The sequence below is a fragment of the Gymnogyps californianus genome, chromosome 7, assembly GCF_018139145.2.
Source record: "Gymnogyps californianus isolate 813 chromosome 7, ASM1813914v2, whole genome shotgun sequence".
NCBI lineage: Eukaryota > Metazoa > Chordata > Aves > Accipitriformes > Cathartidae > Gymnogyps > Gymnogyps californianus.
The window spans coordinates 42300831-42316320 of NC_059477.1; the positions used below are offsets into that span (position 1 = coordinate 42300831).

Below are 15490 nucleotides of genomic sequence, written 5' to 3' on the forward strand. Positions count from 1 at the left end.
TTTACAAAGTAATGTAATTGGGTGTAAAACTTGAAGTATTTCTAACTTCTGTGCCCCATACGAGTTTGTTAAAGTAGTAAGACATTGTGTCGGACTGCTGAAAGAATGAAATGCTTTAATTGGAAATGTTGATGAGGAAAAACATGATGGAAACTTACCAAGTTTTGTTAGTTTGTTTATTTATACTTCCCCTTCCCTCCTCACCTGTTCCAGAATTCATGTGTATCAGCTAGTATCAGTAGAGTGGTTGCTGTCTCTTTGCAAGTAGGCATTAAAGATACTTCAAAGTATAGTCATTTGTCTGACCAACCATAAATATAAATAAGAGGAATAGGAATCATATCTGTAGTGCTATGATAAAATTATGCATTAAAAAATGTACGTCTTCTCTTGGGTCTGGTTTTAAACTATTTCTGTGTAGATATAGTTTGGGAATCAAAGTTCTGTTTCTCGTGTAGACAAAAAGTTCAAATGTGTTTTGTTGTAATGCACGTTGGTTGGATAGGGAAAAAAAATAATTTTTTTTTTAAATGTTAGCTCCACAGACACCGACAGATTGGTCTAAGAAGAAAAAGGAACCCCTTGGAAAGCTTGCCTCTCTATTTAAACTCCTGGTGATGTTACTAAACTCTTTCCATGTGTTCAGTTCCAAAGAAATCTGTTCAGAAACATTGGTCTCTGTTGGTCCTTCAATTATTGCTGTTCTTCACAACATCATCAGCCACGTTTCATTGCCTTCAGTGATTGGGACTATGTTTGCAATTTTTTCAAAACCCCTGGCAGTGTTTTATGAAAAAACAAAGTGAGTATTTTAAGAATGGCTGGAAAACTGGATTCATTGTATTGCTGCGTATTGGTGAAATTGCGTGGTCTGTAGCGAGCGGTGTATTTGAATATAGCTGAGGGGTTTTTAGAGCTTTGGCACTACTACGCTGAGAATTTTCAACTCCGGCCAAGCCTCTCGCCTTTGAGAGCACCCTGTGTTTTACTAGGTTCAGCCTAGCTGGTCGGTACTATTTTTGTAGCGCACCCAAACACGGCAGAAAGAACGGGTCTGTGAGGTGGTCGCCGAGAACTTGCCGTTTTCTACAATTGCTGCATAAAAACTGGGGTGCTGGGACCGAGCGCGTGCTGTACCTGAGCTGCGGGGGCTGCCGGGAACGACCGGACCGGCGGCGCATCGCAGGCGCCGTTACCTCGGAGCCCGCGGCGCAGCCCTGCCCGCCAGCGAGGCTCGGTGGGATTCAAAAAAACCTTCACGTGCGAGTAGCAGTCTGCACGGTCGTGCTTTTCTTTAGAAATACAACCAAACCTGCCTAGTCATACGTGAAAGGAAACCTATAGGGCTTCTGAAAGCCTGGTGTTTAAAATTGTCGTCTCTTTAGAGTGAATGTATCGTCACCTCTGCAAGACTAAAGTGTTTGGTTTCCACCCGCTGTTTGTTTTCACTGCAGTGGAGGTGTTTATTAACAGTAATTTGTTTTCTAGTGGGCAGGAACTGCGTAATGTTTTGTAGGAAATAGAGAAATCTTAATTAGTCGATGTGCACTAAAATCCTGGAAGTTTTTAAGCAGAGGGAAGTACTGAGAAATACTTGTTTGTTGCTATGCGCTTTTTTTTTTCATATGGCTTTGCTTTTTTATTTTTTAATTGTTGTAGGCTTCTCTTCCCAGGACATGATGGAATTTAGGGGCTTGGTGGGAGGGGGCTGGCAGAGGCTTGTCTCCAGTTTGGTGGTGATGCAAGAGATGGACGCTTTGCTCAGGATAAGGAAAAGAAATGGAGTACGGCTTTGAGTGTTTTGGGAGGGGGAGGATGGGCTGGGATGCTGCCAGTCAGCCCGTAAACGTTTTCTTGAAGCTTTTACTGAAGCTTGAAGCAGGACTGCTACTGCTAATCTAAAATTCATCAGGGGTCCCTGTCTCGGAGGCAAGAATCCACTTATTCCTGTGTAGGGTTGAGTTGAACGCTGCCTCTCTCCATCTCCCATCTCATCTGCCTTTGTCTGAGCATTGTCTTGCTTAGAATTATTCATTAAAAGGGAGAAGTGAGTGTTGGATATGTGTTTTTGAAGGAAGGCGTATGCAGGCAAATACAAGTTTGGGAACCTCTTCAGGTTGGAGGTCGCAGGCTTATAAAATGAATTACTAAATGCAGTTTTCTCACATTATTCAGGATGGTGTACCTAGGGATTTATTTACATGAAATTCCTTAGTTTAGGTGGTACTTCAGCTTTTTAATGCAGGTATTTACGGGGCCTGGGAAATCTGTTTGGGGAGAGGGTTAAGAGCAATACAAAGGCAGCAGTTAGAAGTTACTTCATAGGAAAACCTTTAATTTTAAGTTTGTACTAATTACTACCCATCTTTCTGTTAGTTGCTCTTAAAGTTAGCATATAAGTATCGGTGGGGGTTAAAGGATAGGCTTACTTGAAACTATTTACAGCAGGAAGTTTTTTAATCGCCCAATGGGAGGCTTGTTTCACACCGTTATTTCATCAAGTTGTATACTAAAACTAGTGTGCAGTGCTTGAGCGCGTTATGTGTTTAATTCTTATGCTTGGGACAAATGAGACAGCAAAATATAACTTTTTTGTTTGTTTTGGCAGGCTTGCTGATGTATCTAAAGTATACAGTAATCTTAACCACAAGGTAAATTTGCTAGAGAAATAGCTGGGGTTTGGGAAAATGTGCGACACTAGAGTTTTGCCATTCGTCGTGTATTCTAAAAAAAATTAATGTAATGAAGGTAGAGGTTTAATTTTTAAACGATTTGGTTTTTACTAAAAAGGTAGCTGAGGGGAGGACCACTAAGCTTAGCTATTCGACTTTTCCCGTGGTGTGGCGTTTAAACTTGTTTACTCAGGCCATACTATTCTATGGGATCATAACGTTTTAAATCATGTTTTAGACTTTTAAGTAGTGACTATGTGCAATATTTGAATTAAATAAAAGCCCCTATTGTTTCTTCTCTCCCTCAGCTTGAAAAACTACTGGCCGAGATTATCCTGTGTTTACAGTCTCACTGCACTGGCTCTTACGACAGTGAACTGCTAGAGCAGCTTTCTCCGTTGCTCTCTGTAATATTTCAGCATAAGAGCAAACAGATCCGCAACCAGTGTGCCCACTTCTGGAACGCAACGTTTGCTAAGACTGCGTCATTAACGTATCCTGAAGAGTTAAAGTAAGATACATAGGTTTTTTTAATATTTATATATTTTTAAAGGAAGAGATCTCAGGTTACATACAAGTGAATCGGTATTGTTCTGCTTACCATCTATATTCTGCTTTTTGTGCAAGCTGGGATAGCTGCTGGTCTTGTTGTATACCTTCCCCACGCCCCCCCAAGTTTAAAATTCTTTTTTGTTGAGCAGATCTGTGTTAAGCCAAGCCAAAAAGAAAATTCCACTCTTGCTGCCTGGTTTTGAAAGCATCGAGATAGCCGAAGACTACAGCAGCCCATTCTCCAATGTGGTAAATATTTTGTTGACCCCAACGGGTGCCTCGCTGTGTGTAACTTGATGGGAATTGTTCAGAAGGTGGTGGCAAGGTCAGGTTTGATTGTTACTGTGATTGGCCTGCACTTGCTTCGTGTTTGGAATGATAAACTGTGCTGGGTAAGCACCGTCAAAACACTGAGCTGGTTCTTAACAGTTTATGCATTTTAAATCTTGGGTTCTACTAGCTTGTTTGAAATAATTGATTTTTTTTTTTTAAGTTGTCCTCTACGTAATTTAGAGGAAAATGGGGGTGTGGGACAGTTTAGGTGTAGACATTAATACATCTCAGGATGGGTTTGTGAGCTTGGAGTTTCTTCGTACAATGCCTTCAGTGTATTTTTATTTGAATAGATGGAAAATTCACAGCTGGACGCAAAGATAAGCGGAATGGAAGTAAAGCTGGGTCAAAAACGAGACTCTATGTTGGCACAGACGAGTGAATTAAAAAACGAAGTGAAAGACAAGTCCAGTAATGTGCAAGTAACGTCTGCAAAGGTAAGGTGCTTACAGATAGGTGTGACAGAATCAAAGCCATTCTGTTCTGCAGCAGAACATCTAGTATGCTGCTGGAAATTCTCTGTAAAAATTAATGAATTTTGTGATGCTGAAATACTTTATTTGAAACTTACGCTGTATAGTACGCTTTAATTAAATTTTCCTGTTAAAATTCCCTGCCAAGTTTACGGATTGCTGAGTTTTAAGGAGGGATCATGGAGGGCTGCTTGACGGACGGGAGGAGTGGCAACCAGATAGAAAATTCACCCCTCGGTCTGGCTGCAGGTTGTGACAGGTCGAGGTGTTGGTTTTGGTAGACCTGGGCTGGGTGCTCCGATCTGTTGCTTGCGCTAGGGAGAGAAGGGTGCTGAATTCTTAAGGAATTGCTGATTTAGTAAAGAACAGTAAATAATAACCCTCAGGAGTAGTGAGGTACCGTCACCTGTTACAGCCTTTGAACTTCACCGCGCTGAAGGAGGTGCAGAAGCTTACTGCAGGGCACAGAGGAGGGCTTGCAGAATCTCTCCTAGGTGGTAGTGTTGGGGGGGCGGGAAGTATCACTCATGAAGAAAATCAGCAGCTACTGAGGGATTTGTGCCGATTAGCGTGCTGAAAGAACTGCGGTTATTGGAGAATTGTTCCATTTAGGATGGCTGTGCCTGCACTATGAGAACACTTTCAGTTCCTCTATTTTGTTTCTAATCCAGTTTGGTGTTTTCCCCTTTCTGTAGCTGAAACTAGAATTTTCATCTTCAAAGACTAAAAGTGAGATACTTTTGGAAGAGGAGAAATCTGTTGATTTTGTGTTTATCCCTCCGGAAACAAAAGCGAGAATATTGACGGAACATCAAAAAGAAGTGCTTAGGTCAAAGAGGTCTGTAACTTATTCTGTTTTAAACGTAATGTGAAATGTCATTACATTGGATATGTCAGATTGACATAACTTCAATTCCTGTATCTCAGACTACTAGAGGTAATTAAGTCTTACTCTTCCATACAAGTTATAAAGTTTAAAGCTAACAAAGTTCCTTGCTTCACTGTTTTAAAGCAACCAAATTGTTCTCTGATCGGCATTTCCTATTTTGATTAAATATACTCTGTTTGTTTGGAGTTTGGTAATTTGGATTTTACACTTTTACTTCATGACTCACTTGCAATGTGAAATGGAAGCCAGCATTTTTCTTAAATCATTGAAATGATTTAGCTGATCTGAAGGAAAGACTTCTAAATTTGAAGAGAAGCCCTATGTCAGCAGCATATCGGAAATTAGGATATTCCAAAGTCTCATCTGAATTGCAAGGGAATCTTTAGAATTATCCTCTTTGTAATGCGAGAAAATAACACTAGAGTATTTTCTGTACTCAGGCAGCAAAACCACAGTGTAAGCAAGATTTGTGTACAGTGGTGCTTGACAGGCACTCAGCTGGATTATATAGTTAGCATGTGTTGATGAATTCTTTGCAGAGTAGGATCCCAATCACAGCTTTTTCCCCCAGAAGCATGTTTGAATTTAAAAAAGATTTAATGCAACTGAAAATAGCGGTCTTGAAATAAGGAGGTGAATCACGTTCTGCATCTGCTTTGCAGTTTGCTCTGCCAGTTGGGGTGCGGGGTTGCAGCAGCCGGTTGCAATATTGTCTTTTCTGCCCGGAACAGGGAGTGGAGCGTGCGGTCACACAGTCTGCTCGTACTTCCTATCTGCTGCCCTGCTTTTTGTGCAGCAGTCCCTACTTGGATGCGCGTTGCAGTTCGAGTAGTCTTGAGAGTTTGGAAGTGCAGTCCGCTTCATACAAGCATCCGCTCTTGTGATGAATACATTACACTACCCTATCCTTCTTTTATTGCTTTAAAAAAAAAAAAAGTCTGACTTACCATTTCTGGTTTTGTTTCAGAGTTGGTATTCCTGCTATGTACAACAATTTGGACACATCGCAAGATGCTACCTTATTTTCTCAGTATACTCAAAGCCAGGAAGATTCTCTGTAAGTAAAGGTGGTCAGTATATACGTTAAAGGTGTCCCCCTTTTCTGCAACACTTCTAATTCAAGTAACTTCTGTTGTAGGGAAAAATCATCTTTTATAGAAAATGCAAAAGAAGATGCTAAAACCAAGCCTCAGGTAATTTCTCATTGTCTAATGGTAATTAAGATATCAGAATTATAACCATACCAGTGATGCTTTCTCCGTATCAGTAGCTCTAGTAATTAATGGCAAAACTCTTTGATTACTGGCTGTGATAGGGTTTTAAGATTGATTTGGAAGCTCTTCAAGCAAAAAAACGTACCCCCAAATGTATCGGCTCACAGGATAATTTCCTTCCTCTGTATTGATAAACCTGTAAGACTCTTGAGAAGATCTTCTTTTTCTTGGGCATCCTCTGTTTTTTCCACGTCTGAATAATACTGACACAGGCTCCGTGACTACAGAATACACTGACAGCTTTTGTGGTTTGCCTTTCATTCTCCCTGCCAGATTGGAATTTCATACCATTGCGGTGTTCTTTGTGCTGTGTTCTGCTTTCTATAATTTACGCTAGAAAGGGCCAATCATGAAGCATTTTCACTTAATTTTGAACTGGGAGGATTTATGTAATTAGTTTTTAGTGTGGATGTATTTAAGTTAAGTTTTGTTACACAGCTATGGATACCGTAGGGACTGATGGATCTGTCAGGTGTATGTGCTACCACTGACTCATATTTTATTGGGGTAAAAATACCTGAAAGCTGTAGCGCAGAGTTACTGTGACTTGCTGCGGTGCTGTTTAATTGCCTCGCGTTATGTTAGGAATCATAACACTTGACTTCTCTTCCGTAACACTTTTTTTCCCTAGCAGATGCATTTGGCATGCATCATGATTTTTCTAGAACCATTTTCACTTTTAAAAGTCTTCATGTTGATTTCTCTGATACTCTAGTGAACCATGCTTTTTTTAAACAGCTTAGCTATGCTTTCACATCCTGAACTGCTTTTGGATGAAGCTGTAGGGGCTTGAGGTGGATTAAATAGTAGATTTTGGGAAGAAAAAAAAAAAGAATTGTAAATCCTAAATATAGATCTCTTCCCTTTTGGAGAGGAGTTGGGTAAACAGCTAGCTTGAGCGACTGTAGTGCCGAACAGACAGTAGGTAAAATACAGCAGATTTTTCATAAAAACTCTTACTAGTAGGTTTGTTAATATCTCTGGCAAAACTTAAATAAAATGTTTTTGCAGATCTTCGTGTTTTGGGATTAAGTGCCTTTTAAAAAAAAAAAAAAAATCTTTGTCTTTCATAACTACCAAAGGACAGATAATAAAATAATTTGAAGGAGGGGTGGTTTGAAAAACCTTATGGATGTGGTGGTTTCTATTCCACCAGAGCTGTGTTTTAATATTCTAGTCATAGCAAAACTACAATACTTTGCTGTTCGTATTTTTGGGACAGGAAGAAAATGCAAAGAGTGAAGGACGCACCAACAAATCAGATGACATCAGAGAGGACCGCAGATCAGATAATCCTCTTGAGAATGCTGCCTGCCCGAAAAAGTCGTCGGTTACTCACATAGGGGAGAGCTCAACTTTAAACAGTGAGGGAGACGCAAAACGGGATGCAGCTGAAATGATTCTGGAGGAGCCATCAGTTGGAGAGGGAGTAGAAGAAAGTACGGTGGAAACAGCTTCAAAGGAGCCCTCAGTAGGGAACGAAAACACTTCAAATGTCAGCAACAGTTCAAGTGACGTAATTTCTGGAACACCGCAGCCTGTGAGCCGACGGCAGTCTTTTATTACTTTGGAGAAATTCGGTAGTGCAGAGAACAGACCCTTTAGCCTTTCAGCATTAAACAGTTTATCGGAGATGTCTGGAAGCGCTTCTGTGGCAGGTAAACAGGAAAATGCAAATCTAGGCAAGACTAGTGCCAAACCAGAAAAATTTGGAGAAGAAAACAAAAAGCCTTCAAAATCTCCGTCTGAACAAATATTTACGGCAATACGAAGGCTAACTCGCAGGCAGAGTAAAATGGAGCACCAAGGAAATAAGCAGTCCAAGTTGTTCATTAGGTCAGAACAAGAGAAAAGCGCACGAGAGTCTTTTGCTTCCAGCAGTATGGAAAATAGCCCCGAACTTGCTTCTGCAGTAGAAGACATGGAACATGTTCTCCTTGCGCAGTCCCAAGCTCTCCATTCTACAGACGTGGAAATTAAAAAAGTTGAAGATACAATAGCAGAACTAGAAAAGGTCCAGGCATTAGATATGGATTCTAAAGAAAATACACCCCCAGAGACGACCGTGTCGTCTGACCAGGTAACAGGCGATGATGGTCAGCTTCCACATGTGTCTCCTAATCAGAAAATACTAAGACGTTCTTCAAGACGACGGTCAGAAACTGTAGAAAGTACAGCAGGTAATCAAGATAAGGAAGACGGCCACCAAAAGAGAGACAGACGTAAAGAAGACGAAAAATCTGGGCAAAAGAAGGTGCCGCAGACTAAAGATGATGTGTCCCAAAAGCAGAAAGCAGTTTCTGGGAAAACGACAGAAAATACAAATAAAAAAGAAAGCAACCTACCCGAGAGGACCGCTGCAGAGGACTTCAGCTCAAAGGAGTCGCCTGCTTCGGGGGGCCTTGATGAGGAAGTGAACAAAAGTGCTAGGAGGTCAGAAGACAACTTGAAGACTGACACGGAAGGTCAAGACTGTAGCTCGAGTACAGTAGGGCAGAAGAAGATTGAACGCCCACGATACCACACAAGACGAGCTTCGCAAGGATTGCTTTCCAGCATAGAAAATTCAGAGGCTGATGGCTCTGAGACCAGGGAGGAAAGCACAAGGAAGAAAAAATCTGCAAAAGTGAAAAATAGAAGCGATTCTCTCGAAGGTAAATGGAAAGATCTGCAGCCAGGAAGCCGTAGCCATGAGGTGTCTTCCCAAGGAAACGAAAGTAAGAATCTGCTGGAAACAAATCAAGGTGACGTGAGCCGTCAGGTCAGCACGGATGCTGCTCTGACATCCCAGCCGTGTGACCTGAAGGACCAAGTCAGTCCTGCAGATGCTAGCAAAGCTGTGGGATCTGCCAGCTCCAAGAATGCACCTGATGCACTGAACGCAAATGTGGAACAAAAGAGCAGTACATCGATGGAATCGTTCACCAAGCCGTGTGTAGCCCATCAAGATTTGAAAGCAGCAGAGGCAAATAAGCAAGTGGAGAAGCAAACAAACGCAGAAGACTGTTGTTCAGCTGTTCTGCCTGAATATGCACCAGGAGCAAATGCTTCGGGTGGTGATCTTTCCTCTCTGCAGATTCCTGAGTGTCAGCGCAAAAGAAGCAAAAGGCTGAAAAGACTGAGGAACTGTGACTGCTGTTGTAAAAAGTCAAAGCAGCAAGTAACGTCATTCTCTGCATCAAAAAATGACAACAGTCGTGAACTGAACGAGCCCCACACCACCCCAGTTCAGAGGGCTGGAAGTACATCGGAGATGTCTGGTAATTCAAATTTTGACGAGAGCTTGTGCATGGCACCTTGTGCAATGAGCACTCCAGTGCATCCTCCGAAGGAACTCAGTGCCTTTAACTTGGAAGGAGAGAGAACATCTGAAGATAACCTGCAAGGAAACAGTGTTGTAGCGGAGGAGGATCTAGAGAATCCAGAGTGTATAGCAGGTGAAATTACTGACTCCATAGTGGAAATAAAAGAACCTGCTGCTCAGAATGACCGAACTGAACAGTGCCTGCCTGCGTGTGTTTCAGGTGAGCCTGGTGACAGCTGTCTGGCTGCAGGGAATCCAAGCGAAGAACCAGCAGCTCCAGAAAAGGAAGCAGTCGGTCAGAATGGACAGCTGGAGGAGATACCCGAGGCACCGGTTGTTGTAAGGAAACCTGAGAAAAAACAAATGAATGAGCTAGAGAGCAACCGGGATGATAAAGAAGCAGCTGAGAATACTGCAGGAGAAACGTGTGTTATTCAGGATAAAGAGATGAAGGAGGAATTAGTGGAAACTGAAATTACAGTGCCTGAAAACGTGGCCTTAGACAAAGAAGATGCAGTAGAAAATAACAGTGTGGACTCACCTCAAAAGCCGGACGATCGTGATTCTTTAGTGTTAGTTAATGAAAGCCCTAACGGTATGCAGGCACGCTGCATGTGGTCTCCTTCAGCTTCTCCATCCACTAGTATTTTAAAGAGAGGTGTAAAAAGAAATCAAGATGATGATTCCCTGTCACCCGCTAATAAGGTATTGTGATGTGATTCATTATGTGATACTCACAATTCATTCGGTTCATAACTGGGATACATAACAGTAGCTGTAGTGTAATGAGTTCCAAATATGTTGAATTATTGACTGTATTTCTCATTGTAAATGATCTTACCCTGAAGCTGAAGACTTACAGATTTCTTTTTGGAATGTACGAGCACTGGCAGGCTTGCGGTAGCGGGGCTTGGGGTGGGGAGTTTCATTTTTGAAACGGAGCGCCAAAGTCTAATCTGCCTGGGCTGCAGTGCAACAAATGTTACTGCAAAACCCCTGTGTACACAGTCGGGGTCTTACCGCCGGATTTTGAGTGGCTCTTTACAAAATGCATTTCATGTTTCCTTCAGCAATGAGGAAGCCACGGTTTCTGTCCTTGGGGGAAACATCATCTGTGTTGTTCAAGAACTTTAATGACTTTATTTCAAACTGAGCTATTTTGTCTCCTTGGACTTACTTCACCCGAGTGTGGTGGTTTTGAGTTCATGCTATAAAAACTACTTCTCTCTAAAAACAGATTCGCCGAGTCTCTTTTGCAAATCCAATTTATCAAGAAGGACTGGCAGATGACATAGATAGGAGAAGTCCTGTCATTAGATCCCATTCGTCTTCACCATCTTCCCGAAGTCTTAAAATTTTGTCTAATATTCAGGCTAAGGTAAATTCTGTTACGTATATTCTGTATGTCGTAAGTACTTGCGTTTCTCACTTATCGTAGGTAACATTGCTTTAGTGTATGTTCATAGACACTTGCAAACAACTGTAAGAGCAGAGAATCAGTAAGTGTAAGGAACAGTTGTAACTGGTTTAGCCTGCCTCGTTGTGTTACTCGCTGAAGACAAATGCACTCTGAGATCTAGGTAGCTAGAATCTTACGATTAACTAAATTCCTACGATCCTGAGAGATATTTTTTCCTCTTTTTCTATCCAGCATATTACCACTCCAACCAAAGGATTTCTGTCCCCAGGATCTCGTAACCCTAAATTTAAGAGCTCAAAGAAGTGTTTAGTAAGAAGTGCTTTGGTTCATGTATGTCTTCTATTTTTTCCTGTATTCAGTTGTGTGATAGTTAATTTAATAATTTTTCTGTATTTATTCCAGATTACGGAAATGGTGAAGGAATCGCTGCTTTGCCCTACAGAATCCGTGTATCCTGCTTTAGCTGGCTGCAAAGCACCGGTTGATGTCATTTTACCTCAGATTACATCGAACATATGGTAAGTGGATTGTTGCTTTTGAAGATGACGTTTTAATAGAAACTGAATTCTTACTGAACCTACAAAATCAAATTTTCTGATGCAAAATGTGCTGACTTAGAGACATCTTTTGCCAAAATTGATTTAAAAGGAGGGAGGTTGGTTTGGTGGGGGAGAGACTTAACTGTTTTGGAATTATTCAAGTCGTCTTTTTTGTAAGACTGGGAAAAGCTTGCACCCAGGAACACGGGGAGCTGTCTCCATTTCGTGTGGCAGAGCAGACTGATCTTAATGATCTGTGACGAAGCAGTTGGAGATTTCTGTGTATCGAAGGCGAAGTGGGATTCTGGAAAAAAAATCTCCATTTCAAATGTACAGAGGCCGGCTGCTCAGCTAGTTTGGTTTCCGATCTGAATTTTGAGAACTTGTCACGACAAACTATAGAGGTGCGGTGGGAACTGCTCCGAATGGCCTTTTCTAGTGTACTCAGCTCCTTTTCTTTCCACTGATGTTACACGGGTGGGCTTTAGAATGCCCTTCTCTGATGGATATAGGATAAACTGCAAAAAGGTGTGCTGCTGCAGATAGAATGTCATTTGCATTTTGGTTTTTCTTTTGTTTTTTTCCTTATGTGCACGTGAATTGGCATTCATGTAAGATTTCTTTCTGCTCCACCGCGCCAGGCAGAAAGGACCTGGATTCTAGCATAACAAACCATTTTTCTTTCTCCCCTGCTGCAGCGCCAGAGGCTTGGGGCAGCTCATTCGAGCAAAGAACATTAAGACAGTGGGTGATCTGAGTACTTTGACAGCATCAGAAATCAAAACTCTTCCCATCCGCTCTCCGAAAATTTCCAACGTTAAAAAAGCTCTTAAAGGATATCATGAGCAACAGGTAAAGTTTAATTTTAGTACCCAGAAAGCCAATATTAGCCTAATGAACTGCGAACATCCATCATGAGGAATAATGTTCCCCCCCCCCCCATTAGAAATAGCACTTCAAAACGTAATCTCCACCTGTCAAAGTAACACAGGAATTCAAGGTACAGGTGACTTGGTTCCAATATTATTAACGGGAACAATGATTGTATGTATTATGAGGTTAAAACATGTCCCACCATGTAATCTTTTTTTTTTTTTCCCCCCTCTGAAAATGCATCTCTTGTTCTCTCCCAAAAAATCTTCAGGTAAAATCTCGAGGATTTGAGGAAATAGCAGCGCTTGAAGATGCGGAAAAGCCCATAAATAATGTAGAGGATAAATCTCTTTCTGTAGATGAAGAAAAACTTGCAACAGGTACCTGTTGCCTGCTTTTGCTTAGGCCTTGGATGTTTCTGCTGTGTTACTGCTTTCATTCTCTCCTCATGGGAACACTTCATCTTTTTTTTTTTTTTTTGTGAGATAGAATGTTAATAGCTAATATTGGCGCATTAGATGGGTGTTTGAGTTAGCCACTTTACGGAGCCCTGTAGCAATGGCTTTTTAAAACTTGTTACATAGTTTGAGGGAAAGATGCTGGTTTTCCCTAAAGGAGCTTGCATCAGCATGTGAAGAACAAATTAGGCAGGGCTCCAAGAACTTAATTTTCTGAATCTCAACGGGGTATGTCTCCTGAGCTGTTTAATAGCGTAGTAACTGCTGTGGTTCTGGGCACGCACAGAAACAAGCAAGATGAAGCAGAGATAGTTAAGCGGCCCCTCATCCTGAGGGGGCTGGGGCAGGAGGGGGACGATTCCCTGGGTACCCGTTTTGGAATTGAGTGCCTAGATTTTTATTTGAATTCTCCTGTGCATTTTGGGAGTTTGGCCCGATAGCTCAGAGGAATCTGTGTTTGTTCTTCCTACAAGGCACCTGAAGCATTTGGTTAACTGGAGAACAAAGAACTCGGGAGTAACTTCTCCTCAGCTGTCCAGTTTAAAAGTTGGATTTTGGGATAACACATCTCAAAGAACACTGGCAGTACCTGAATACGATCGAATACTTTCATTTCTGTCCTTAGTTTTATTGTACAATCGTGATCAAATATAATGAAAGTCAGCATAAAGAAGGGCAGCATGGAGTTCTGAGGGGTGCCTTTGTCAGAAGCTCTTGTATTGTGTGGAGCAAATACTTTGTAGACTGCTTGAATATGTTCTTTTGTACAAAAGAAGCTGTAACATTCTGCTGCAACATAATTCTGCTTAGATTTAAATCCTGACACGCGGACTGCACTGCCCTGCTTTCCTTCCTTTTCAGATTTGATTGAACCAGTTGTCCTGAATACAAATGACCAGCCCACAGCAGACCTTCTGAGCCAGATTGATGCACTTGCTGCTCAGCTGACCTCTGAAGATCTTCACAGCTATTCAGGAAGCCAACTTTTTGAGATGCAAGAAAAACTCGTTGGCATGACAAACTGTATCATGAAAAACCTGCAGTCCCGCTGGAAATCGCCACCCCATGAAAGTTCTGATTAGTTGCTTATCGTTTCTAAGTAAGGAGGATTTTGTTACAACAATTTTCCCAAAAACCTGCTTTTCTTACTGGTGAATTATTCCTTAAACTGTGTATTTTGTACTATAGAAGATTTTTTAACACCTATATGAGCAAAATGTATCATGGTTTTTGTTGTTCCCCCCCCACCTTGGGGTTTTGGGTGTTTTTGTTTTAGCTTGTGGGATTGCTTATTCCCTATTAGAGATATTTGTATTGTATTGCTATGCATATTTCTTTCAGGTAGTGAAAGAAAACTTGATAAAAGTTGTGCAATAGCAAAGACTGTGAAACCAAACCAACAGAGTAGTTAAATTATTTTTTCAAAGCCGAAGTGTTCTTACTGCTGCAAACTCTTACTACTTGGTAGGAGATCGATCTCACAGCTCTGCTCGTCTGCTGCCCCTGTTTCTTTCCCTTTAAGTTGCTGACACCCTGACAGAGAGTGGCTCTCTCTTCAGCACTGTCGTATATTGAGATAAGCTCTGCTTAATTCCTTACAGCAGCAACAGTCCAGGAACCTGGTATTTGACAACTGGATGACATCTATTTTTGCATGTATTTTTGTAAGAATCACACTAAGCAGCTGATAATGAAATGTACCCTTACAGGCGAAAGACTTTGCAAAACTTCTCAGGCTTTTTCCCATGTTCTCTGTTTGCAGCAGTTCTCCTTCTACGGAGACAACTTTTTCCTTGGGGAAATGAATGGATTTGACAAGAGCTCTTTGTATATTATGTACAGACTTATCATGGCAAATGTTGGTTAATAATTTATGATTTTGAGTTTTAATTGCATGGAATGCATTGCTGCTTCTCAGAGACCTTCAGAGAGAGTTCTCGGGTTTTATTCTGGAAATCTAATTTGTATATATTGTACTGTAGCTATCAAAATGGACATTTATTGAAAGGAATTGCTGCAGGTGGTTTTAGAACTTACACATGGGCAAATAAAACAGCAACTAGTTCCCAGACTTGTTAACGTCGTCGTGGTTTGGTGGTTTGGGTTGTCTTTTTTTCCCCTTCAGATCTGTGCAGCCCTCCCTCAGCATTGCTTTGGATTCACAAGGTTAGGAGGGACCTTGGGAGGTCATCACTGCCACCTTAAGGTAGGAGCAGGTCCTCAGGGACATGGTAGTATCTTGTCAGTAAGACTAAATACTCTTTGCCCTGTTCATGCATCTCATGAAAAAAATGACCAGGACAAAGAGGTGTCTTGGAGCTATAATGTGAACAGCACCAGTGATGAGTGGTCTGTAGGTTTTCTTGCTTTCTTGAAAAACGTTATTTTGGTTCCAAATCTGCCTCCTTAGGCTTGTTCAACTCTTGTATGCAGTGACCTGTACAGATAAGGATGTTCCTAACACATCTCGAAAGGGTGTTAACATCTTTGTTTAACTAACACCCTTCAGTGCTGGCAGTGCTGAATCCCGCTTTGAGGAAGGACGTTTCCCCTTCAAGCTGGTTGTGTACACTGTGAGGTGCTGTGACTTCCCTTTGACCAAAGGCCCTCACACTTAATGTTGCAACTCCTTCTACTGTTACCTTGTTTTTAATCTTTAGTCTGTCTTGGACAGAGTATACAGTGATTTCTTCCTTCCTTCCT

At 41.5% G+C, this 15490-nt stretch overlaps 1 protein-coding gene across 3 annotated transcripts in view; it reads left to right on the plus strand.

Annotated features, from left to right (window-relative positions):
* RIF1 (replication timing regulatory factor 1) overlaps nucleotides 1–14852 on the plus strand; it is a 38429-nt gene extending 23577 nt beyond the window's left edge. The window contains exons 21-36 of one of the 3 annotated variants that reach the window (XM_050899672.1): nucleotides 538–802; nucleotides 2609–2651; nucleotides 2981–3183; nucleotides 3374–3473; nucleotides 3851–3994; nucleotides 4726–4868; nucleotides 5887–5976; nucleotides 6058–6112; nucleotides 7416–9630; nucleotides 9718–10202; nucleotides 10735–10875; nucleotides 11149–11226; nucleotides 11320–11435; nucleotides 12155–12308; nucleotides 12601–12709; nucleotides 13649–14852. In XM_050899672.1, coding sequence (XP_050755629.1) covers nucleotides 538–802; nucleotides 2609–2651; nucleotides 2981–3183; nucleotides 3374–3473; nucleotides 3851–3994; nucleotides 4726–4868; nucleotides 5887–5976; nucleotides 6058–6112; nucleotides 7416–9630; nucleotides 9718–10202; nucleotides 10735–10875; nucleotides 11149–11226; nucleotides 11320–11435; nucleotides 12155–12308; nucleotides 12601–12709; nucleotides 13649–13869 — 4562 coding nt within the window. In that variant the 3' untranslated portion in view covers nucleotides 13870–14852. Of the gene's footprint in view, nucleotides 1–537; nucleotides 803–2608; nucleotides 2652–2980; nucleotides 3184–3373; nucleotides 3474–3850; nucleotides 3995–4725; nucleotides 4869–5886; nucleotides 5977–6057; nucleotides 6113–7415; nucleotides 10203–10734; nucleotides 10876–11148; nucleotides 11227–11319; nucleotides 11436–12154; nucleotides 12309–12600; nucleotides 12710–13648 lie in introns of all 3 variants that reach the window. The other 2 variants (XM_050899670.1, XM_050899671.1) reach the window with 2 other exon arrangements.
* The last annotated feature ends 638 nt before the right edge of the window (nucleotides 14853–15490 follow it).